This window comes from Ochotona curzoniae, unplaced genomic scaffold (assembly GCF_017591425.1).
Source record: "Ochotona curzoniae isolate NIBS_2020 unplaced genomic scaffold, NIBS_Ocur_1.0 contig_2688, whole genome shotgun sequence".
In the NCBI taxonomy this organism is placed as follows: domain Eukaryota; kingdom Metazoa; phylum Chordata; class Mammalia; order Lagomorpha; family Ochotonidae; genus Ochotona; species Ochotona curzoniae.
This window is the reverse complement of record NW_024465553.1, coordinates 27,410,665-27,435,882: the sequence shown is the minus strand read 5'-3', so window position 1 is coordinate 27,435,882 and position 25,218 is coordinate 27,410,665. Positions and strand designations below refer to the sequence as shown.

Below are 25,218 nucleotides of genomic sequence, written 5' to 3'. Positions count from 1 at the left end.
TAATGGCTACGTAAGCAGAAGTGAACATGTGGGCTGATTCAGGTTTGCAAACGCTATGACAGGATAGGCACGGGATGGCTACTCTCGCAGAACTGGGAGAGGACTCAAGGGACCCCTGGGCTGGCCACCTCTTCCGGGACCCCTGTTTCTGCATCGGCACTGTCTGTCTCTGCCGGTGTGATTGGTAGGGTCAGGGGAGATGATCATTTTCCTTTTTTCTTTTTTAAAAAGAGTTTTCATGACACATAATAATTGCATATATTTATGGAATGCAATGGGATGTTTAAAATAATTATGTAGTGATCAAGTATGGGGATTAGCATAACCATGACCTCCAACATCTGTGGTGAGAACATTCAAAACGGTCTCTCCTGGCTACCTTCAAGTACGCAACCATCACTGTCACGTGCTCAATGACCTCCGCAACAGAGCACTGGAAGTTGTTCCTCCAATCAGATTGTAAGTCTGCAGCCACTGACCAACCGCTCTCATTTCTGGTTCGCTCCTGAGCTATCCACGAGAGCCTGGCATGCTAGGTTCAAGCCAGGAGCCAGGAAATCAAAGCACGTCTCTCATGTGGGTAAGCAGGGACTCGAGGATTTGGGTCACCCTTGGCTGCCTTGTGGAGTGAATGTCAGTGGGGAACTGGAGTTGAGAGTAGAGCAGGACCTGAATCCAGCACTGCAATCCAGGACGAGGGGAGCCCTCCTAAAATCTCAACCACTGGGCCAAACTCCTGCCCCTGCCCTCACCCTGTCTTTTACAAGATGTATTTATCTGAGACACAGGGTTGCAGAGAGAGAGAGAGAAGGAGAGAAAGGGAGAGAGCTTCCATTTGCTGGATCTAAAACACCAAGCCAACACCAGGAGCTCCTTTTGCATTTAACTCATGGATACAGGCGCCTAAGCACTTGGGCCATTCCTCTGCTGCTTTTCCAGGCACGAGCTGGCTCAGAGCAAAGCAGGAGGACCAGGCACTGTAGGTGACAGCTTAACCAACACTATGCAGGCTCCTCTCACTGTTTTTAGAAGTCTTCTGGGGGGGGGGGGCTCCTGGTTTTCCAATGGCCTGTCCCCCAAGTGGGACCACTTCAATGACGCACGTCCCTGTCACTTCAGTTCCCCCTTTCATTTTCTTTCCCTCTGGTTTCACCCTTCTGCGGCTGCTCTTTGCTTTTGAAAGTGATTCCCTGGGAACGATTTCATTCCCCTGGAGACGCGAGCAGTGAAACAAGCCTGGCTAATACACTAACAGTGAGCAGAAAAGGAAAGCTTTTATTGCTTTGCTTTGCTGTACAATGCAGCCAGGAAAAAAAAAGAAGAAGAAGAAGAAATTTGACATTTATAGCTTCACCACATGCTAGGCTGTGGAATTTTACCTGATTCTTACCACAAGTTTGTAAAATCCCAGACTCTGGTCTCATGTACACAGCACATCATGTAATACACACACACCCACATAGGCACACACACACACACACACACGTGCGTGCTCACTATGTGCGAGATAAAAAACTCTGGATGCAGTAAAGAACATTCCAGAGTAGGGCACCAACTCATATAAAAACAATGCAGTAGCAGCAGTAATGTGATTTCAGTACTAACACCTGGGCGCTTGCTCAATGTTACAAATGGTTCCAGACGACAGGCCTGGAGTTGTGGCACCATGGCTTAAGTCCTCCTTGTGCAACTGTCATCCCATCGGAGTGCTGGTTGCCATTCCCTCCAGTCCTGGCTGCTCTGTTTCAGATTCAGCATCCTGCTAATGTGCCTGGAAAGGCATCAGATGAAGGCTGGAACATTCGGTCCCTAAACCCCATGTGGCTGGCGTTTCTGAATCCTGACATCAGTCCGACCCAGCCCTGGCTTTTGCAGCCCTTTGGGGAGTGAACAGTGGATGCAAGATGTATGTGCACTCTCTCTTCTTTCTGTAACTCTACTTTTAAATAAATAAACCTTTTAAAAAGAAATAGATCTTCATTGATATTGACTCTTAACACTTAAAGCAATCCCAGATGTCAGCCTCATTTTACAGATGAGGAAACCGAGGCAAAGAAGGGGTGGGATAACTTACCCAAGATGTCACAGGCACAGTGTCCAGCCAAGGATCTAATTCCCACAATAGTGAAGCGAATAATGGTAACAATGATTGCCAAAGTATACATAGACCACCAAGGGAAAATGATCAAATTTCAATCTATGAGTGCACATATCCCTTTATATATATCATATGTGTGTTTGTATATATATGTGTGTGTGTGTGTTTTAGGAAAAAAAATCACGTAAAGCTTCTTTATTATATGGGCTTAATCCCCCACAAAAACTTCCCTGGAGGTGAGGAAATGGGTCTGTAATATTTCAGTGGAACATCTGGTCTGGAATTCTCGACCACCATTATCTGGAGCCACTTGCAAACAGCAAGTCACAAGTCCAGCAGAAAGCAGCGAAGGATTTGAGTAGTCTGGAGGTGTGAGAAGTGGCAGCAAGGCTGTGTCACCACCACTGCCATCTTTCTGTCACTCAGTCCTTCCTTTGCAGGCCCCACCCCGGAGCTCCTGGCCCTTCTCACCAGCTTGTTGCTCGCCCTCCAGTTCTCTGTCTCCCGCCACCAGAGTTATCCCACTCAACATGAGTGTCACTTGCTCCAGCACCATGGCTCGCTGGAGAATCCTTAAACTGCACCCAGACACTGCAAACGGCCAGTCTCCGCTGCCCCTTTCACCCGCCCTCCACACCTGCCTTCACAGCCCTTGGCCGGCTGGATGCCTTGTCTAACACTGTCTTCCACCCTCCAATTCAGAGTACTCGCCAGTCCAGTCACTCTCCACACCCAGTCTCTGCCCTTCAACCTCAAGACATCCACGAGAAGGAGCTCTCCTTGCCGCCTCCTCCCTGACGACCTTGCCGGTCACCTTATCCCATCTGGGCTCTGTAGCACCACTACCACAGTCTGGCTTCCTGCAAGCCACAGAAATGAACTCTAGAGCCTGGGAAGTCCAAGATCACGGTGCTTGGTGTGTGGTAAAGGCCTGCCTCCCGATGACCCAATCCCAACCCAAAGGCACTAATCCCCATCACAACCTCTCGTCTCCCCAAAGACCCCCAGCTCAAAGTCGCGTCATCTCAAGGGTCAGAAGTTCAACATATGGATGTTGAGGGACAGAACATTCGACATATGTATGTCCACGTTATCTTCTGTTCATCTGTCAGCTCCTGCAGTTTGAGCCTCCTGTCTGGCACCATATATTCTGCACAGCAGACATCCAATTCAAAACTAATAAGCAAATGAATAAACCAATCAATTAGTGGACCTAATCTAAACAGCTATGGAGAACACAATGGGAAGAATGAACGCCAAGTTACTAAGAGGATGCTTCCATTTGTCATCTGAAAAATCACTCTACAGAGAGGGACTGTACCTCCAAACAGGAGCATGCTTATTCCAGCAGACACTCCAGCACCTGCGTGGGAAGAACCAGCGTCTCGTGGAAAGCTGGACAAGAAATCTCCCTTCCCCGCTCCGCAGGACCTGGTACTAATGAGCTGGGCTACAGTCTGACACTACATCCTTCACCTCTCCCTTCCCTGGAACATAGAGGCCTTTAAGAGTGAGGGCTTCCAGAAGCACGGAGCAGGTGAGGGTACCCACGCCAGACTACTTCTGCATTATTTGAGAGATAAACAGGATGAACAATTGGGAGGACTTCTCACCCCTGAGATGCACATCCTCTTAGCTCTGCCTTGCCAAGCAGGACCCTGGACAGATTCCTTCACCACACACTACAACTACTGACAACTAGAGGCAAGAGAAGGGGTGGAGGCAGAGAACTATGTGCGCACATCTCACACTTTGTTTATCTGCCACTCCTCCACCCTCATTTAAATGGTAACAGGATAGAATTCTCAATTTAAAAAAATGAATAATTCAAATATTTTTAGTATGGTCTCATCCCATTTTCTTAAACAGAATGAAATACCCCCCAAAAGATTCTCAAGTTTCTAAGTTATTTAAATTGAAAATATAAAGGCACATTCAGTAGCCAGTACCTACTCCATAAAACCCCTGTTAACAGAAAACCCTTCTAGACAGTGAATCATGTGGGAGCAGAGCCCTGTGGGGACGGCTGGAACCGAGAGGCACAGCTGAGCCTGATGGTTCAGGAAAGTCAATTAATCCTTGTCAGAGCTTCCTGCAGAGCTGGCAGCTGTAGGAACTGAGGCAGAGCGAGAGCTGGCTGCCTCGGGTAGGAGCCAATACCGTTATAGTGTTAAATACAGATCCTCCCCGTCTAGACAAGACATAGTGATTATTCAACAAAGAAAAGTCCATCTGGGGTGTGTGTGTGTGTGTGTCTGTCTATCTGTGTGGCTTCCAAAAGCTTACAAAAAATACATTTAAAGATAATAAAAGGCCCTGATATGATAATCTAGTGGCTGAAGCGCTCGCCTTGCAAGTGCTCAGCATCCCATATAAGAGTTGGTTTGTGTCCCGGATGCTCCACTTCCCATCCAGCTCCCTTCTTGTGGCCTGGGAAAGCAGTGGAGCGGGGGGCCTAATGCCTTGGGACCCTGCACCTGTGTGGGAGAACCGGAAAAAGTTCCTGACTCCTGGCTTTGCATTACTTGGGGAGTGAACCAGCCAATGGAAAATCTTTCTCGGGCCCGGCGCGGTGGCGCAAGTGGTTAGGTCCTCGCCTTGCACGCCCGGGATCCCATATGGGCGCCGGTTCTAATCCCGGCAGCCCCACTTCCCTTCCAGCTCCCTGCCTGTGGCCTGGGAAAGCAGCTGAGGACGGCCCAAAGCTTTGGGACCCTGCACCCGCGTGGGAGACCCGGAAGAGGCTCCTGGCTTCGGATCGGCATAGTATCGGCCCGTTGCGGCTCACTTGGGGAGTGAATCATCGGACGGAAGATCTTCCTCTCTGTCTCTCCTCTCTGTATATCCGCCTTTCCAATAAAAAATAATAATAAAAATAAATCTTTAAAAAAAGAAAATCTTTCTCTCTGTCTCTACTTCTCTCTGTAACTCTGATTTTCCAATGAAATAAAATAAATAAATCTTTTTTTTAAAAAAAGATAATAGAAATGAAACTTTATTTTCCAACATATCCTGTGCCAGTCAAGGACACCATCAGTGAGAATAGTCGTTTTATCCTCTCTAAAGAACTGAAGGTTCTGGTCATTAAACATGTGAACGTCATATTTATTAAAGATTTATTATTCTTTTTTATTGGAAAGGCAGATACATAGAGAGGAGGAGTGACAGAGAAGATCTTTCGCCCAGTGACTCACTCTCCAAGTAACCGCAGCAGTGAGAGCTGAGCTGATCCCAAGCCAGGTGCTTCCTCCAGACCTCCCACACAGGTGCAGGGTCCCAAGGCTTTGGGCCGTCCTCCACTGCTTTCCCAGGTCACAAGCAGGGAGCTGGATGGGAAGCAGGGCTAATCCCAGGATTAGAACTGGCGCCCATATGGGATCCTGGCGCTTTCAAGGCAAGGACTTTAACTCCTAGGCCACCACATAGGGCCCGAATGTCATATTTTCACATTAAATATGCCCTTTCAATATTTTATAAGTTTAGGAAACAAACCAAAAACCCTCATAAGGAGATAAATAGGCCTTTGGCATGGATGTCTAATGATGTTTACCGAAATTCACACAGTTGTCACTGTTCCATGAGAGGAATGAGTGGGGGCAGTGTGGTGGAGGACCCTGGTGAATCCCTCCCAGCTGTTTCGCCACTAAAGGATTGGTTAATTCCCTAAAAATACTCTGCTAAGGCTGGCACTGTGGCCTATGGGGTTAAGCTATCACTTGCAATGCTGCCACCCTACATGGCAGGGCCAGCTCAAGTCCCGGCTGCCCTACTTTTCTGATCCAGCTCCTTGCTCATGCACCTAGGACCACAGCAGAGGACGACCAACTTGGGGACCCCATCACCCACGCGTGAGTCCAAGATGGAGTGCCTTGTCCTTTGGTTCCGACCAGCCTAGCTCTGGCTGTGGGGGGACATCTGGAGAGTGAACCAACAAATGGGAGATCTCTTTCTGTCTGCCTTTCAATTCAATAAATAAATCTTAATAATGTCAAAATCAAAACATCTATTAGCCGCTGTGATCATACCTTGGGCCTCCAGAGGGAACAAGTAAACTTGCTGAAGCATGCCAAGAAAGCCACTCCATGATCTTCGTTTTTGATCAACTTACTTCTGCTTTCCCTGGACCCTTCCGCCTCTGGGTAGCCACCGCTTCGATCTTGATTTATTTTCAAGATTATACAGCCAAAGCTATGGTTCATCACTTGCTACGGTTCATCTAAGGAAATGTTTTAAGATATGGTCCTACAGGTTTAAACATACCCGTTGAAACCTCCATACCTGTCTATGACTAATTTGAGTGCACAAGGTTTGGCATCTATTATGTATAAAGGTTACTTTGCTTTAACTAATTATTTATTTAATTGTATTTGAAAGGCAGAAAGAGAGAGAGAGAGAGTTCTCTGATGTATGGATTTAGTCCCTAAGTGCCCATCCAGCTGGGGAAGGTGGAGCAGGGAAAGGTAGGTGGTAGCTGGAATCCAGGAATTCAGGTGGCAGGAACCTGAGTAAGTGAGCCGTCACCACCATGTGCCATGGCTCACCTTAACAGGAAACTGATACTAGGAGTGAAGGTGGGACTCGAACCCAGGCCATGTGACATGGGGCACAAATGTCCCAAGGGACACTTGCCCTCGTGTGCTCCGTTCTAATATTTCAGCCAAAGCTTTGTAAATGGAACCAGCTGCGCTGTCTTTGGTGTTGACTGCTGTGTCTGTGTTAATCATCAGTATTTTTTAATTGAGGCATGAGCAAGATTAATGATCTCTTGGCAAACCGATGTGGGTAGTACACCACTGTTTATCTTTGGGAACGTTTTTCTCATTAGCTGCTCAAAAAGTATCAATAATTTCACCATTCTTCCACCCATGGTTGAAATTTAATGTTGGTTTTGCTTCAAATTTTAGCAGAATTTATATCGGATGGCTTGTCTTTCTTACTGCCTAAAATTACATCCTGTTCAGACCTATTAAGTGAGTACAAGTTAATTTTGTTGTTCCCCCCCAAAAAATTAAAATTCAGGAATAGTTTTTGTCATCATTTCATAGTTTTTTAAAGAATTAAGATCCATGCATATGGACAGTCTTCAAAAAGTTGATGGAAAATACTTACAAAGATAGCATACATTTCAAAATCTTTTGTACCAAAGTAAACTTATCTTTTAATTCCATTTTCCATAAACTTAAAAAATTTATTTGTTCACCTGGCCGGCAGAAAGAAGTGAAGAGAGGCAAAGAAAGATCTTCATTTGTTGGCTCACTTCCCCAGCGGCCACAACAGCCAGGGACTGGTCCTCGCCGAACCCAGGAACTGGAAAATCCTTCAGGCCTTCCCAAGGAGTGACAGTGATCCAGGATCTTGGGTTATCACCCACTGCCTTCCCACGCGCGTGAGCAAGGAGCTGGGTTTGAATTGCAGCAGTCAGGACTCAGACTAGCACCCCAGTGGGGGAGCCACTACCACCAGCAGCCGCTTGGCCCACTGTGACACAGCACTCTACCCTTCGCACAGACTTCCTGATGTCCTCACGTAATCAAAACGGAAGGACCCATAGGTGAGCAGTTCCGGTCAAAAGCTCGGTAGAAGAAAAATAAGCGAGCTGGAACTTTTGCCATTAACACACAAGATGCACTCATAAATTCAGACCTTGTATCTACTGGTGGCACAGATCTGAAATACTAACCGTGTGGCAGACAATTTCAGAATTTCTATAAAGGTAGGCGTTTTATTGTTTGACTCCTCTGGCAATGCTAAGGAGCGGGATGAGAAAGAAGACTTACTAAAGATGCTTTTACTTTTCGAATGCAAGCTTCAATCACCAAGTCCTAATTTCTTTAGTGCTGACTCACGCTCCCAGAATGCAGTTCACTCCCGAGATCCTCCAGCTCGGGCAGTCTACATGCAGGCTCACCATTGACCGCCAACGATGAGACTCCGGGCAAGGCAGCCTCTTAGAGTCTCCATTTAACTCATCTTTAGCGTGGGAGTCAGTAAGAGTTCCCACCGTGTCAAGCTGTTACAAGGATTAAATGAACTAGTACTTTGGCACGTAGTACCCACTCAATAAATGACAGCTACTGATTTTGTTCTGCCTGCTATACAAGAAGGACAATAGTCACTTGCAACGCATTGCCATCTGCCCATTAGTTTGCTCTTTTTATTTCTAGCAACCTGCAATTTAGGAAAGTTTGGACCACAAGAACTTCTGAAGAGAAGATCTAGGCTTGTGTGACTCTGGGTCTGTCTTAGACGCTCAGGATGCAAGGCCATGCTTTCCGCACAGCTTCACGACCAAGTGCTTGCTCATGAAGCACTTTCTGGAGGTGCAACTGTCATAGATCGAGTCATGAATGTCATGATGACCGATGAACACCAGAACTGAAATTGAGCAAGAAATAGGAAAGGAATCGGGGTGGGGGCGAGTTCCCAGGGACAAGCTCTGCGCATGGCAGAGGAACCCATTCTGATTCACTGAGGCAGATGTAGGGGCCCCTCAGTGTAAGCCGCACATCTGTCCTCCACAAAGAGCCTCTACTGCTCTGAAACGAGAATGCAGAGGGTCCGGAAAAGAATGATTATCCTGAAAGACTGTCTGAAGACAGAGGCAGCAATCCTCGAATAGAGGAACATCTGGATCATTCCTTCCCTGGAATGAAAAACTATAAGCACCAGTTATTTGAATGGAGCCAGTACGGATAGCAATAGCAAGAGGGACATTAGCCCTGTTACAGCGCAAAATTATAAATAAGGACACAATCAGAAAACGACAGTGATGCAATGACAATAGGGAGAGAAGCACGCATTCAAACTCAGGAATGAGAGGTCAGAATGAAGAAGCCCCCGTGAGGCTAAATTTACCACTGCCAGGCTCTTGTCCCTGGGCTGCCCGGGTGATGGATGGCAGCAACTCACACAGAGGTTAGATGGCAAGGAATTTTCTCTGAAGACTCTCGCTCATCCTTTCTGAGTGGGAAGAAGCCAGCAAACCCGGTGCCCGGAGGCTGTGCCACATGTGACACCAGAGCCGTGCATGAGGGATGGACATGCCATGCGGGCTTGGGGAAGCTCTATGTCATATGAAGACAGTCTCCTTCTGCGATGAAGTGTCCTGAAACTTCACATGACAAATGGGTGCTGGAAAGCGCAGGTGTGCCCTGGCTTCAGCAGTTTTACCTCCATGATTTATTAATAGGATTTTTTAAATGAGCTCTCGATTCTCCAGCAAGAGTCTAAGCTGGAGCCAATGACATGCTTGGGGTTTTCAGAATATGAATAACCAGGTTTGCATCCCCCAGCTCGCTGCCTTATTTAAAGCTTGCCTGCCAAAAGAATAAGAGAGTCAGCTCTGGGAACTGCAGAATGAATGTTTAATAAAAAAAAAAAAAAATGAGTCAGCAACTTAGTTTCGTTTTTCCTATGAAGAGCCAGGGTTTGCCTTGCCTAGGGAGTTTACACTTTTGTGAAAAATGTTGTTAGAGGGGGGGAAAAAAACCACCCTTTGCCTCCGAGACAGAGCGTGAGGCTGAGAATTTGCAGTGATGCCTTGGAAAGCAGAGGCTGTGGAGGAGACGGAATGAGGACAGCCCTGAGCAGCATGGAAGGTGGAGACTCTGTGTAAAGGTGGATATGTGAGTCTGGGAGCTGCTCATGAGATGATGCTTCCTCGGAGAGGGGTTTACTTAGAACATATGAAAAGAAATAAAAACATAATTCTGCACGGATGGCCCGTTGCGATTGTCTAAAAGAGTAAAAGCATGATTGACATGTAACTCATACATTATCAAATCTGCTCTTTTCCAGGTTACAGAGATAGGCAACACTACCTTTGTATGCTATTTTGCTCCCGATTTATTTAGATGCATCGTAGTCTTAATGTTTTCAATACAGAGAAAGCTCTAACTTACTTCCACCAGGCAAAGGGTTAGTTTGGGCTCAAAATCAAATACGGCATCTACCATTTGTTGACTGACTTTTGGTTTCTGGTTTCAAAAGAAAAAAAGAACTGTTCCTGGGTCACATCTCCTCAATACTAAGCATAACGTAGCTAGTTGCAAAAATATCTGTATCTATATAATATCTATATATCTGTATCATATCTATAGCTACATATATGTCATATCTATATATCTAAATCATATCTATATCTATATCATATCTATATACCTATATCTATATCTGCCCATAAATGTATTTGTGCTGTAACACTTCTTTGGCTCCTTCTCCGAATTATAGAGCAAATTCCCATGATTTGATTTTTTAATAGATACTTTACTTCAGCAGTTTTAGGTCCATAACCGGGAAGGCTCAGAGACTTGGTGCAGTCCCCACCTTGTACATGTTGATATGCTCCGACTTTCTGTGCTTCCCCTACAATAATGTGAATGTTGAAATCCCAACCCCCATGGTGACAGTGCCAGGGGGCGATGGGCCGTTGGCGGGGAGGCCGTCCGATCAGGAAGGAGGGAGATTCCTACAAAAGTGATTTTCAAGGGAATTCCCTCAGCCCGCTGTCATGCGAGGAGGCAGAAGACGGTGCCAGCTGTGAGCCAGCGACGGGGCCCGCATCACACACCAGACCTGCCGTGGCCTTGACCCAGGGCTGGTCATTCTGCAGAACTGTGGGACCGAGTGGCGTGGCAGGTTCTCAGGAAAGGCAGCTGGCCGTGAAGCGGGACTCGCATCACAGCTCACGAGGCTCATAACGCGGGAGAACTATAGCAACCTAACCCAATAGTTATCCATAGCTGTTTCTTCACTGCTGCTGAAGGACTGCACTCCGGCAATACGGCAAGGGAAAGCACTGTGTGTGGTGGGGGAGGGCAGCTGGGGAGAGTGGGAACTATATCATGAAAAATAAAAATATAAAAAAATTCCAGGTAAAACATCTGACTGTTAATTACCTTGTACAACGTACTATAGGGGGAAAAAGTAAGCATTAAAAGTCTTTGATCACAGAAGAGTAATGTAAACAAATAAATAATGAAATTGCAAAAAAAAAAAAAAAAAAGTTTGGCGATTGTGTTAAGGAAGTAGGTACAAGACTCAGGTTTTGGGCCCAGCACGATAGCCTAGGGGCTTAAGTCCTCGCTTTTCAGGTGCCAGGATCTCATATGGGCGCCGGTTCTAATCCCGGCAGCCCCGCTTCCCTTCCAGCTCCCTGCCTGTGGCCTGGGAAAGCAGTCGAGGACAGCCCAAAGCCTTGGGACCCTGCACCTGCGTGGGAGACCCGGAAGAGTCTCCTGGCTGGGTGTTTCTGATTGGCTCAGCTCCAACCATCGCGGTCACTTAAAGAGTGAATCAGCCAGCAGAAATCTTTTTCTCTGTCTCTCCTCCTCTCTATATATCTGCCTTTCCAATAAAAAATAATAATAAATAAATCTTTTAAAAAAGACTCCTCTTTTTCAGCAAGTGAATCCAGGTGAATTTGAAGGATTTACATGCTGAACGTCTTTTTAAGATGTCTGGACACAGATTATTTGGAGTGCAACGATCAGTAGCTATCATTTTACCTACAAATCCTACATGCTTTATCCATTAATATTGTATTTATCTAAAAGGCAGAGGGACATAAAGAGAAGATTGCGTAAGGCCAGCTTCCATCCACTGGTTCCTACTGCACGTGGCTGCCAGGCTCCAGCCCCGGCCAACACGAGCATTTGCGAAGTGAACCAGAAGTTTACTCTCTGTCTGAAAAGTATACACAATGAGATCAGACGTTATTTTATATTGTATATACAACTTAGAGGCGGCACAACACACAAACACAAAAAGGTGATGGGAAGCAAGGTTTTAATGACTGCTCTCCTGCATGACAATGACCTCAATGACTGATCGGGCCAATGCAATAATAATTTCCTACAACGGTAGCAATCAGGTTAGGGAATTAGGACAATGAATTTGTGAGGTTTTAATGTTGCAGACACTTTTTTTTTTTTTTTTTGCTAAATAGAAGTGCACTGATCAAAACCCCATATCCCTATCCCCAAGCCTGAGAAATGACAGGTACTCCTGGGACAGTCACGGGTATTTTATTTTCTGTATGCATGGGACCATTATCTTCAAATTTTACTTTCTTATCCTTTCCCCTATACAATGGCCATTCTTCCGTTTCGGTGTATTGAGACTTATCTTATGCATTTACATAACGGTACTCTATCAAATGCAAGTCGAGCAGTTTATTTAAGCATCCCCCCATTGCTTGACAATTATATTGTCACTGGTACTTTTGCTATTATAAACGATACTGCAACAGACATCCTTGTAGTACGTGAGTGTTTGGTGAGACAACTGAGACTCAGGGACGTAAACATTTTAAAACGCTTTTGCATTTCCCTACACAGTATTTTTAAATGACCTAGTAAAATGTTCCTTGTATCAAACCTGCATGCAAGCCGGAAGAATTTGGCGAAAACATAGCAAAGCAGGATTGAACAACAAAAACAGCTAAGCTTTAATGATGCAGGAACAAAGAGAGCAGGTTGACAAAAAGCTCTGAGAAAGCAATGAACTTCTCCCGGGACTCGGGTTTAAGCACAGCCTGGAGCTCCAGGCTGCATGGTCAGACCAGCTCCCTCGACACTGGACAACACAGGCTGAAAAGCAAGTCCTTTCACTGTGGGAGTGTCTGGTTAGGAAAGTTTCCGAGAAAAAGGTGACCAAACTTAATTTTGGAAGATGCAGAGGCTCTCGATAGCCTAAAGAATAGGTAACGTGTTTCCAAAGACAGAGGGGTGATATTTTGATATTTGGCCAGGCCAATCCACTTATCGGAATTCCTTTATGTTCCACCTAAAGTCTGAACACCTTAGCATCGTCATCTTTATTGGGAGCTGTCGACGGATCTGTCATGTTTGAGGGCGCAGCAGGCGTACTCAGCAAGCCAGCGCATGAACAGTTGAAGCAATCTGGGAAAAACCACGACTAAATAAAAACTTACAGAGAGTACCACATTTCTTTCCTTCGTAAGATTCTAACAGAAGCCAAAACCAAATGCGTTGCAGAAAGCAACCGACAACCAACTTCTATGTCAATAATTCAATTTGAGGATTAAACTCTCATGGTTTGTAAAAGCTCCCAAAAATAACACACAATGCATTAACGTCTACCTCTGGTGTCTGCGGTCCTCTGACCCTGACTGCTGAAGATTGTGGCTGGTTCTGGCTAAGCCGTGAATGCACACATTGGCCCACAAACAAAATCGTCAGCCCTGGTCACGCTTTTGTTTTTCTTTCATTTGGTTAACAATTGTCTGACATTTACAGTGCTACGCAACCCAAAGTGGTTTTCAGAACAAATGCCCAGGGTCCAGGTATATCTTTTGGTTGCATTGTCTCTTTCCCAAGTTCATGTCTAGCATTCAACACATTATTTTTATGTACTGGTGGCTGGTAAGGTACATGATCCTTACAAGTGTGCTTCAGAAAGCTCACAGTGTTGTGGCATAGCAGCTAAGCTGCCACTGGCGACTCTGGGAACCATATCAGAGTTCCAGTGTCGGCCCCTCTTCTTCCAATCCAGATTCTTCTTAAAACACGCTCCTGGGATGACTACAGATAATGGCCAAAGCACCTGGACTCCTGGCACCTGTGGGGGAGATTAAGAGGGAGCTCCTGGCTCCTGGCTGCAGTCTGGCCCGATCACAGCTGTTGTGTGGATCAAAGTTCTCTTGCTGCCCTCCAAATAAATGAATCTTTGAAAAAGTTCTTAGAAAATAAAAAGAATTTAGGTGAAAATGATTTTTTTAAGATTTATTTTTATTATTTTTTTTATTGGAAAGGCGGATATACAGAGAGGAGAGACAGAGAGGAAGATCTTCTGTCTGATGGTTCACTTCACAAGTGAGCACAATGGCCGGAGCTGAGCCAATCCGAAGCCAGGAGCCTCTTCCGGGTCTCCCACGCGGGTGCAGGGTCCCAAAGCTTTGGGCCGTCCTCGACTGCTTTCCCGGGCCACAGGCAGGGAGCTGGAAGGGAAGTGGGGCTGCTGGGATAGAACCAGCGTGCATATGGGGTCCCGGGCGTGCAAGGCGAGGACCTTTAACCACTTGCGCCACCGCGCCGGGCCCGAAAATGATTTTTTAAATCGAAGCATACGTTAGTCATAACTTCCCCTGCCGCTCTCTTTCCAGCTTCGTTTAAATGACAGACACCCTGACAGAGAAGTCCCACTTGCTGGTTCACTCCCCCGACGGCCCACATGGCTGCACCTGGGCTGGGGCTGAAGCTGGCAGCTTGGAACTCAGTGCAGCTCTCCACGTGAAGGGCAGGAACTGAAGCCCTGGGGCCGTTACTGCAATGGCATCAAGTTGGAGGCGGCCCTGGGGCCGTTATTGCAATGGCATCAAGTTGGAGGCAGGGGCCGGGGTAAATAAAAACAGGCATTCTCATGGAAAATGCAGGCATCTGAACCGCTAACACACAATTTCCATGAACTATTTCCACTCACTCCTCTGGACGGAGAGCTCCAACACTGAACTTGAATGAACCACTCTATTTTTGTACCTCTTTATAACACACTTGAACCAACATAACAGGCAAAAAGAATTAATTGACAATTATGCTAAGTGTTCTCCAGGGAAACTAATGGATAAAAAGGAATAATAGATCATTAGTGCTGGGGCTGGCTTACTTCAGATGAGGCGCTTGGTGAAGTGACATCTGAGACCGGAAGGGTAAGAGGCAATGTGTCACTGTTGTAATTTCCCTGTGGCACATTCCTTAACAGTTCGTTCTTTCTCCTGTGTTTTGACTGCTTTGTTCTCACTACTGCGGTGGGCCAGGGCACCAACACTGAGTAGCCGTATGAGAGCCCTGGGCCAGGCTGATTGCTAGCATACCTGATCTTACCAAATGTGTCCCAGTTGATGTTTTCATGTGAAAACCTTCCTACATTACTTTAACCATCCAGTAACAAATTTCATTGACTCATTACCTACTTTGCATTATAGACACACTAGACTGGTAGATCATTGGGGGCAAGAATAATCTTATTTTCTCTGTAGCCCTCACTCAGTACTCAACACTTAATAATAGTTCAATACATTTCATTGCTGAATGAGTGTGTTTAAAAATTATTACTAAATGTTGGGGGAAAAAATTCCCCCATAAATGACCATTTCTACACATTTCTCTTTAGAAACCCGAAGGCTAGGCCCCATAGCAACTGCTTCCTTAAGGCAGCTGTCTCAAGCCTGCAGTCAATGCAACTGGATTTTAGACCTCTCCGCCACTCTTCTGCTGGCCAGAGGACCAGAAGTACCTGAGGTGGAGACTTCCCTTAAATGCCAGCCTCATCACAGATCCTTGATCTGGTCTGTCGGTGTCATAGGCCTGGATTGTGTTTGGATAGCTAAATGACCCCTGCTCCTTCACTCTGCATTCTAATTCCTACCTACTCATGGCTGAGGGTAAGAAAAAGGGGAGCCTTGTCCATGGGTCTTGAGTATGGTCATTACCAGATTAACATGGTTAGTTTTCTTTCATTTAATTCCATTATCTCACTGTCCAAAGGGGGGGGGGAAGTATACTCGTTGGGGCCAGCACTGTGGCTTAGCACGTAAAGCTGCTTGCCTGTGGCACTAACATCCTCTGTGGACACTGACTCAAGTCCTGGCTGCTTCATTTCTGATGCAACTCACTATTAATGAGCCTGGGAAGATCATGAAAGACGGCCCATGTGCACCCACGTGGGAGTCCCTGCACCCACGTGGGAAACCCACAACTTCTGGCTTAGGTCTGGCCCGTCTCCAGCCATTGCAGCCACTTGAGATTGAAGATTCTCTTTCTTCCTTCCTTTCTTTCTTTCTTTCATTCTTCCTTTCTTTCTCTCTCTTTCTCTCTCTTTCCCTCTCCCCCACATACTCTTCCAAGTAAGCAAATCTTAAAATATATACTTATGTGTGTCTGTGACTGTGTATACACATATATACAGATTCATTCACTGTTAAGGGTGACAAAAGTTGGATTTGTTTAGCTTTCTGAAGTAAAGTACTCCACTAATATAGAACTTCAAAAAGTTCTTGAAGGAATGTGTGCACACAGTGGATTAAACCACTACTTACAAAACTCATACCCTATAACAAATTACTCCACTTCAGTTGTGCCAAGCAACAAACAGTGGCTCAAGTACCACGTTTCTGCCATCCACAAAGAAGACCCAGCATGAGCTCCTGGCTTCCGGCTTCAGCATGGGCCAGCCCTGGCTACTGCAGGCATTCGGGGAGTGAACCAGTGAATGGAAGAAATTCTCTTTTTCTCTCTTCTCTTCCCCTGTCTCTTTTAAATAAATAAGTAAAATATTTTTTAAAAAGTAACTACGTTTCTAGGGTAGCCAATCACATGATTTCTCCGGGAGCAAGAGATTTTTTTTTCCCCCAGGATGTAGAACTCTGTGTACTGAGTGCGATGAGCTGGTCATCCTATAACTAGCTAAATAACAGCTTGAGGCTAGGTCATTGAATCGAAAGCAGCTTGTGCTATAGCATGACTGAGAGCGTGAAAGTTCCCTCTAGGGTATCTAGCAAACGTACAACAAGAACGGCGCTGGCCAGCACGGCGCTGGCCAGCACTGCGCTGGCCGGGGGTCACGCCGTTCTGCACTGTTGACTCCCTGGCTGTGCTTTCCAAAACACTGTTGGTACACACGCTGTGAATGAGGTGCTTTTGGAGTTTGCACCTGAACAAAGTCAGTCTGGCTACATGGTGAGCCCTGCTGAAGCTTGCAGGCCTTGCTGTCTTGCACGAACAGGAACATGAGAATTGCGCTGGGAAGCTTGCAGCAGAGCTAGCCCCACCATGGAACACGTTGAGAGTAAAACACTGAAATGCAGCCTTAGGGGATCTGCTGAGAGGACTGGTCTAAGTGGTAACTAAAATAAAAATCAGAGTTAAGACAAAAAAAAAAGGGGGGGGGGTGGGCCGGCGGCATGGCCTACCAGCTAAAGTCCTTGCTTTGAACGCCCGGGAATCCCATATGGGCGCCGGTTCTAATCCCGGTGGCTCCACTTCCCATCTAGCTCCCTGCTTGTGGCCTGGGAAAGCAGTTGAGGACGGCCCAAGGCCTTGGGACCCTGCACCCATGTGGGAGACCCGGAAGAAGTTCCTGGATCCTGGCTTCGGATCGGCATAGCATCGGCCGTTGCGCTCACTTGGGGAGTGAATCAATGGACAGAAGATCTTCCTCTCTGTCTCTCCTCCTCCTCTCTGTATATCTGACTTTCCAATAAATAAATCTTTAAAAAAAGGGGGGGGGTTACTTCTCTTTGCCTTTATCACACAACAGCTAACACATCTCTGACAACATCGAAGGCCACTTGGACTCACGATGTGGCCCCTGGGAGCCCCCTCTGTGAAGGATACTGTATTAAGGAAATGCATCTCATGGCTACAAGGTGAGTGAGACACAGCCTGTTGTCCTCCAGGAGCTGACTGCACACTGACAGCAGCGCAAGGCAAGGCAGTGCATGAAGACACACAAGCGAGGAAGTACTGTGCATCCGGGGTGGGGCCCTGGAGACACCTGCCAGAGGAGCAGGTCTTTCATGGATAAGCAGAATGGCCAAAGTTAGATGGAATGGACAAAGTCATGGGAACATGTGACTGTAAGAGACTCTTCAATGCAGCTGGTTCCATACACGAAAACACGGAAACAATTCAAAAGCTGAAAACAGCATCGGGCTTAGAACTTTAGGGATTAATGCAGGATTTCACTTTATTTAGAAGTCTGGGCTTCAGAAACACATCAGGAGTGCAGAAGGCCAGCTCAGTATCCACTCATGCCTGTGGTCCTTGACCAGAATCTGTTGACTCTGAGAATTTTAGTGTCATGATCCAGCTCTATGTGCGTGTACGGGGATCTTTTCATTGTTTTTCTTCATAACCCACAAATTCATTGAAAGTAATATTGATGAGCTCCACTAAAGGTGTTGAAAAAAATGAAATAAAGATGTAAATTTCAAGCCAGTTTCGTTTCCTATTCAAGAACTATGACATGGAAGTAAGTGCTTAGTCTAGCAATTAGGATGTCCATGTGCCATATGTGAGTGCCTGGGTTCAATTCCTGGTTCTGCTCTCTGCTCATGGGATGCTGGGTAGCAGTGGTGATGGCTCAAGGAACTGAATTCCTGTCACCTACGTGGGAGACCTGCACTGCATCCCTAGTTCGTGTCTCTGACCCAGCCCTGGCCATTGTGGACAGTCGGAGAATGAACCAGTGGATAGCGGTACTTTTTCTCCTCCTCTCTTTCAATGAAGAAATAAAAATTTTCAAGCAAGATTTGTGCCATAATTTGGAAATGAGCTAGGTTCCAAAAGACCCACATGTTAGAGGGTTGGTCCCTAAAGTAACACTCCCGGGAGAAATTAGAATGATTAGGAGGTGGGGCTTAGTGGAAAGTCTTTTTCCTTCATAAGTAGATTGTTTCAAGCACTTTATTGTAGTAACAACAACAACAAAAACTAGTGCAAATAGTGCTGTGACATGCTGTTTACTTCCTGTATTGAAGTTATCCATCAGCATCAAAATGTATATTTTGAATGATCTCTTAACAGCTGTGATGGATTTGTGATGGTCCATATATGTTCTCAATTCCCAGTTGATATATTTGTTTCATTATTTGAAAGTGGTTGAGTTGGGGGAAAGACCCACATATGCCTGTAGAATGAACGGAAACCTCAATTCTCAACAAGAGTTACCAGCTGATTTCTCCCCAAATGGGGTGACTAAAAATAAACAAGGATTTCAGATAAACCCATCAGTCTGAACTATGTACAACTACAGGCTGTGTTCTTTTTTTAAAAAGGGTCTTTTTAAAAAGATTTATTTATATTTTTATTGGTAAGATAGACTTACAGAGAGAAGGAGAGACAAGGAGAAAGATCTTCTGTCCTCTGGTTCACTCCCCAAGTGACCACAACAGCCAGAGCTGAACCTACCCACAGTCAAGAGCCAGGAGCCTGCTCTGGGTATTTAAAAGGCATACACAGCTCCGTGAGATGGCCTAGTGGCTAAATCCTCACCTTGCATGCGCTGGGATCCCATGCGTGCAGTGGTTCATGTCCTGGTTGCTCCACTTCCATCTAGCTCCTTACTGGTGGCCTGGGAGAACAGTAGAAAATGACCCAAGGCCTTGGGACCCTGCATCCACATGGGAGAACCAGGGGAGGCTCCTGGCTCTTGGCTCTCCTTTCAGGTTGTCTCAGCTCTGGCTGTTGCGGCCAATTGGAGAGTAAACCAGAAGATGGAAGATCTTTCTGTCTCTCCTTCTCTCTGTATATCTGCCTTTTCAATAAAAAATAGTTGGTAAAATAAATAAATAAAAGGCACACACACTTGCAGAGAGGGACAGACAGGGACAGAGAAAGAGAGGTCCAGTCCCTTGGTTCACTCGCCAAATGATGACAATGGCCTTCAGGCTGCAGCCGGGAGCTTCAGTCCAGGTCTCCATCTGGGGGCATGAACCCAAAGACTGGCGCCATCACACGTGTCTTCAGGGTCTGCGTTAGCAGGAAGCTGGGTAAGGAGCCACAGCCAGGCACTTGGAAATGAGATATGCTTCTCAGGCACTCAGAGGAGACCCGAGTGTCTCAACCTGCTTCCTGCATCGCTTCGTAGGAGGCCAAGCTGCTTCCTTAACTTTTACAAAATCGAAATTCCAGTGCATCTGTGAGTACAAAGAAAGGGTGTGAATCATAAGTATTCACAAAATGTCATTCCTAAATTAAGTCTTATCATCAAATCGTATTTATTAAACACCCACATTCCGCAAACACAGAGCCATGTGTGGGGTACATTAGCGAGAGACTACTCTATCTTCAGCCAAAAACTACTTCATAATGAAATGCCAAACAGCTGCTGGAGGTCGTAAAGCACTCTTGCACTGCCAATGTGTCCACGATAAATTTCAAATAAACCATGGAAGGTAGTACCTTCTTCCAAGTGGTAAAGTCTTCATTGAAATGCTTCACTTTCAAGTATTCTTATCAGTCAATCAAAGACTTCCATACAATTCCAATTATGGTTCTTTGGGATATGCCAAGACACTCCCAGTGTGCACTCACAGCATTTAGTGCTTGGCTTTTAAAATTAGGAGACAATTAGATACACAGTGAGAAGCAATGCCTACATTTAAATGACCAAAGAAACACTTTATGTTAGCCTCCATTTAACTATTTATTATTTATTGCAATTGCCTTTTGTAATTACGTCTGAGACCACATGCACTATAAATGCACAAAAGCCAGACAAATGAAACATTTAAATACAACAGCACTGACATTTCCCTTTATATCGCGGGGCTGAGAACATATGCATCCAACCATTTGAAATATAGATTCTGGAGTCAGTGTTTTAAGCAGGATGCTGGTTCTGGGCCCGACTGTTGTACTTCTGTTCCAGCTTCCTGATAATGGGCTCAAAAAAGCAGAGAAGATGGCTCAGATTCTTGGGCCACTGCCAGCCATAGGTAAGACTTGGATGAAGCTGCTGGCTCCTGGATTCTGCCTGGCTCAGCACCGTCTGTTATGGCCCTCTGGGGAGTAAAGCAGCGGATACAGGATCTCTCTCTCATGAACCAGTACCCACGAGGGATCCCAGTTTAAAAGAAAGAAGGAGTGAAGGGGAGAGAGAGAGAGAGAGAGAGAGAGAATATCTTCTGTCTGCTCGCTCACTCCCCAGATGGCCACACACTAACTTGAAGAGTCAAGCACTGCATTCAGGCCTCACACATGGGTGCAGGGCCAAGCACTGAGACCGTCTCTCAGTGCTTTCCCAGGGACATTAGCAGGGAGCCGATGGCAGGCAAAGCAGCCAGGACTTGAATTGGTGCTAAGATACGGGATGTCAGTGTCACAAACTGTTGCTGAGCCCATGAACCACAATACAAGCCTCTAATCTCCTTTTCTGCTACTTAAGTCTATCCTGACATTGTAGGCATGGACGACAGAGAGCCCAGCATCCTACTGTCAAGACCAAGGAGGGAGAGAGTCAAGACAAGCAAAGTTGACATTTAATTTGTGTTTTTTCCGCCCCTTTTCTTTGACTTACTCCTGCCTCGCTTCCACTCTTGCTCTCCACAACCCGCACACGCTGACTCTCTGTCGGTACTTCCAGCATGCATCCCTCTCCCTAAGCACTCCTTCTTCAGATCTCAGTCTCAAGGAAGGCTCCCTGACATCTCCAACCAGGTCAATATTCTACCAGAGTCTCCTAGTCCTCTGGAACGCTGCTAGCAACAAATCAGAGCTGTCGGTTTATACCTGTTTGAAAGCGAAGAATCTATGTACTACTACTCAGCATGGTACAGCAAGTCATGGTGGAAGGAACAAATGGCTCCCTCCCATTGCCAGGCAATCTAGTGCAAAGATATTTTAAAAACAATTTATTAAGTGCTCACGGCATGCTGTGCTCTGTAGCAATAAAAAGAAATAAGCCATGGTCTTTGCAAGAGATTCTAGTCTATTTGAGTAAGAGAGGTTTGCAAACAAGTAAGTCACACTAAATATTGCACCATCTATGATGTCTGCCCAGAGCACCGTGGGCATGTGCAGGCTATAGAAAGGCCATTAACCTTGAACTCTTCATCAGCACTTGCCAGACAGACCAGAAACCGGGTGTTAAGCTTGGATTGGGGTGTAGCTACCTAAATTCATGTGGACATTTAAGCTCCGGAGTCTTATGTTAACAGTTAACAGATCAATGTTAATGGCTAATGGAGACTCAATCTAATTATGGTGTCTGGCAGGTGGGCCTACACTGAAAGGCAGTTCTCATGAAGCTGGTAATATGTGCCCCTGTGTCTCCTGCCTTCCTGGGTGACCACAAAATTGCCTCTCTCCCATCCTCCAACTCCATGACATGTCCGAGTCAGTGGACTCACCCTAGCTTTTGCACCTCCGAAACTAAAAGCAAATGTTCCTCTCCCCACCCAAGCAGCTCTTCTTTTAATCATTGGGAGGAAAAGTGGATTAAGATGCAAGGCATTGGGGTGGAGGAAGCCATGGGGGTAGGGATCAAGGTGAAAGCTCACGTGAGGGTGGGGAAGCCACGTGAAAACCTTGGCATTATGCTAGACTCGGGAGTCACTGAGGAGCCACACACAAAGATGATGTGACCAGATGTCACACAAATCATCTGGAAGTGGATAGTGATAAAGAAAGATGTGGGGGTGGTGGTCCAGGGTGGTAGGTACAAAACCAGGCAAGGCACTGGCCAAAGAGAGCAGAGCAGATACAGTAGTTATTAAAGAAACCAGCTCTGCTGGAAATACATCAGGCATAAAATCGAAGAGTGAGGGAAGATTCTGGGGTGACCCCTGAGCTCGGAGCACAGTTGATTGGGTGGATGGTAACACAGAGGAATTGCAAAACGTTCAAGGCAAAAAAGCCTATTTTGGTGCAATTTTGAAATCCATGCATTATTGTTTTCATAACTTTTTCACAAATCTCATAAATCTTATGGAGATCCACTGTATGTATCAAATTCAATTTTCTGACACTAACATGAGCCTATCTGTTAGTTCTATTTTCTACTGTTTAAAATGAGCCTGCATGGAGTAGTCTCTCCTGTGCAGAGCAGAAAGGAATGTTTGGAAGACAGAAAGTATATTCTGTAGGCGATCCGTGAAGTTTGGGCACCCTGGGAAACCCATCCGTGGAGCTGCCCACAGAGATAGAGAAATGTGCGTGCCAATCTGTGAACCATTGGTAGGTGGGGCCATGGCTGTGGGTAGGGTCATGGGGAGATGATGTAACCAGGGAGAGCAGAACCCAGAAGATCCAAATCTACGTTCCTGGTAACTATGGCAAAAGAAACAAACATTGCCAGCATTTTCCTGATTGGCCATAGACAATGGGAAAAGACACCGGGCAAGTAAGGAAAATCAATCCGTCCTGATAAATGGTGCTCCCCTTCCCAGCATTGCTTACCGCTTACTGGAATTTGCCTGACATCTTAGAGCCAGGGGTCGGGTTCTGTGCATACACACTCACATTGCAAACTGCCTATGCATTTCTGGGCTCTTTAATTATTACTTGTAACTAACCTCACAGCCTTCCTTCCTCTTCTTATCTCTACCGCGAAATCTCAGAGGAGACCACTACAGCAAAGATATTATATGATTTAGCACAGCTTATGTCACTGATCAATAACAGAGCAGGAGTTTGACCTCAGATACATTCACCTTCTACGATACGTAGAAAGGTACTTCCAAAACCTCCTGGAAGGTAGAATTAAAAGATAGGTTTTTTTTTTCTGGAGTTCTGGTAAAGAAAGAAATAGAGAAATAAAAAGGAAAGCAAAAAAGTTGGATCCCAAGCATAGATATTGCATGACACCATTTTACATTAACTTTTTGAAGACCGTGCATGCATGGATTTCAAGTCATTTTTGTTTCACATACGCTTGTCACTTCCCCTATTTTCCAGGATTTTTGGAAGCAAACGCAAAACTGTTCTCGGTCACTATATCCTGAACTTCCTGGCCTTGTTACATTATTCACCAATGTGTGCATAAGCTCTGTGTGAACATGAAGCAGAAAAGATGAAAAACATGACTTTTTGTTAAAGATTTATTTACTTTTATTGGAAAAGCAGATATACAGTGAGAAGGAGAGACAGACAGAAAGATCTTCCATCTGCTAGTTCACTCAATGGCCAGAGCTGAGCTGACCCGAAACCAGGAGCCGAGAGCTTCTTCTTGGTCTCCCACACAGGTGCAAGATCCCAAGGTTTTGGGCTGTCCTCTACTGCTTTCCCAGGCCACAAGCAGGGAGCTGGATGGGAAGTGGAACAGCCGGGGCATAAACCAGCACCCATCTGGGATCCTGACATGTGCAAGGTGAAGAGCTAGTCTTTGAGCCATCATGCTAGGCCCTGAAAATCCATGGTTCATACCTCAGGCTGACGGGAGGCACTTTGCTTACCTTGAGGTCAGGAAACAGGATGCACGTACTAAAATCTAACTTTCTTAATATATAAATATGCCCATAGCAAAGAACTCCAAATTAATGGCCAATCTTAGCACAACTGAACATTACCTTGGAGTTCTAGCCACTTGTCATGAAACCGAGAGGAAGCCAGAGGAGAAAAGACCCAACAGGAGGAAGCAACCTTCCAGGAGCAAATCCAAGGGCAAGTCCAAAATCCAAGGGCACGAGGAAAGAGGCCACAGGAGGTGACGCTCTTGGGTCTCAAGCACTCTGCCAGTCCTTCAGGTTCTGTGCAACTTTCCCTTTTCCTCAACGGAAGATCAGCTCCACTTATTTCTTCTTAGAATGCAGGGCAGAGGAGACTAAGAACTGTCACGACGCAACTCATTCTGTCAATCCAGTTTTATCACAAACAGCAAGGTAAATACAGGAGGTGGCGCCAACACCATTAGTTCCACAAATATGGATTCACCGTGCCCTCACCCCGTGGGGAAGTACAAGGCAAGCCTCTCAAATTCTGATGATGCCCCTCTCTAACACAGGACCAATACCCAGATGCCACTCCAGGGCATGGCATCTGCACGAGAGATGCTTTATTATTCTAGACTAATTCGCCTATGTGTATATGATATTTATTACTGTAGACTAATGTGCTTCTGTGTATATGGTAATTTGCATATAATAACTGTACTCTATAATTGGCACAATTATAATTTGCTGGGATCCGTGATGTGGGTATGAAAGACAGGAAGGTGTATAGAGTATTGTTCCACTGCAGGCAGGGCTGCAAGGAATTTCCTGCTGTATGGCAGGGCCCAGTGGATGTCTCTACAACCACCTGAATGCAGCTCCGACTCCCTTTGCATGGACACCTGGACCATCCCGCTGAAACTCGGCCTGAAAAATCAACTCACCCCTTGAACCTTTTTACCCTAATTAACTATGTAAAGATGGTCAAAAATAAAATTTAAAAAAAAAACAACTCTTGTTATTATTTCCTTCCAAATTATTTCCTTTCAATATCAAGATTTTCAAGTACTCTCCTTTCCATATTTACTATGTGTCACTGAGGTGTTGTCACATTGTAAGAGCAAATATATATATATATATGCAAGTATAAATGAAAGTGCACACTGAGTTTCTTGGAAATATGACTTCATTAAAATTTTACAAATGTTTGAGTGAACAGGTTAAATAAAAT

At 45.7% G+C, this 25,218-nt stretch overlaps 1 protein-coding gene across 3 annotated transcripts in view; it reads right to left on the bottom strand.

The window, feature by feature from the left end:
* Positions 1-25,218, bottom strand: part of RTN1 (reticulon 1) — a 161,997-nt gene that overhangs the window by 76,664 nt on the left and 60,115 nt on the right. Inside the window, exon 3 of one of the 3 annotated variants that reach the window (XM_040975651.1) lies at positions 4,317-4,330. The exons of the other annotated variants lie outside the window; for them this stretch is intronic. Within the exon in view, the coding sequence (XP_040831585.1) occupies positions 4,317-4,330 (14 nt within the window). The remainder of the gene's footprint in view (positions 1-4,316; positions 4,331-25,218) is intronic. 3 annotated transcript variants of the gene reach the window in all.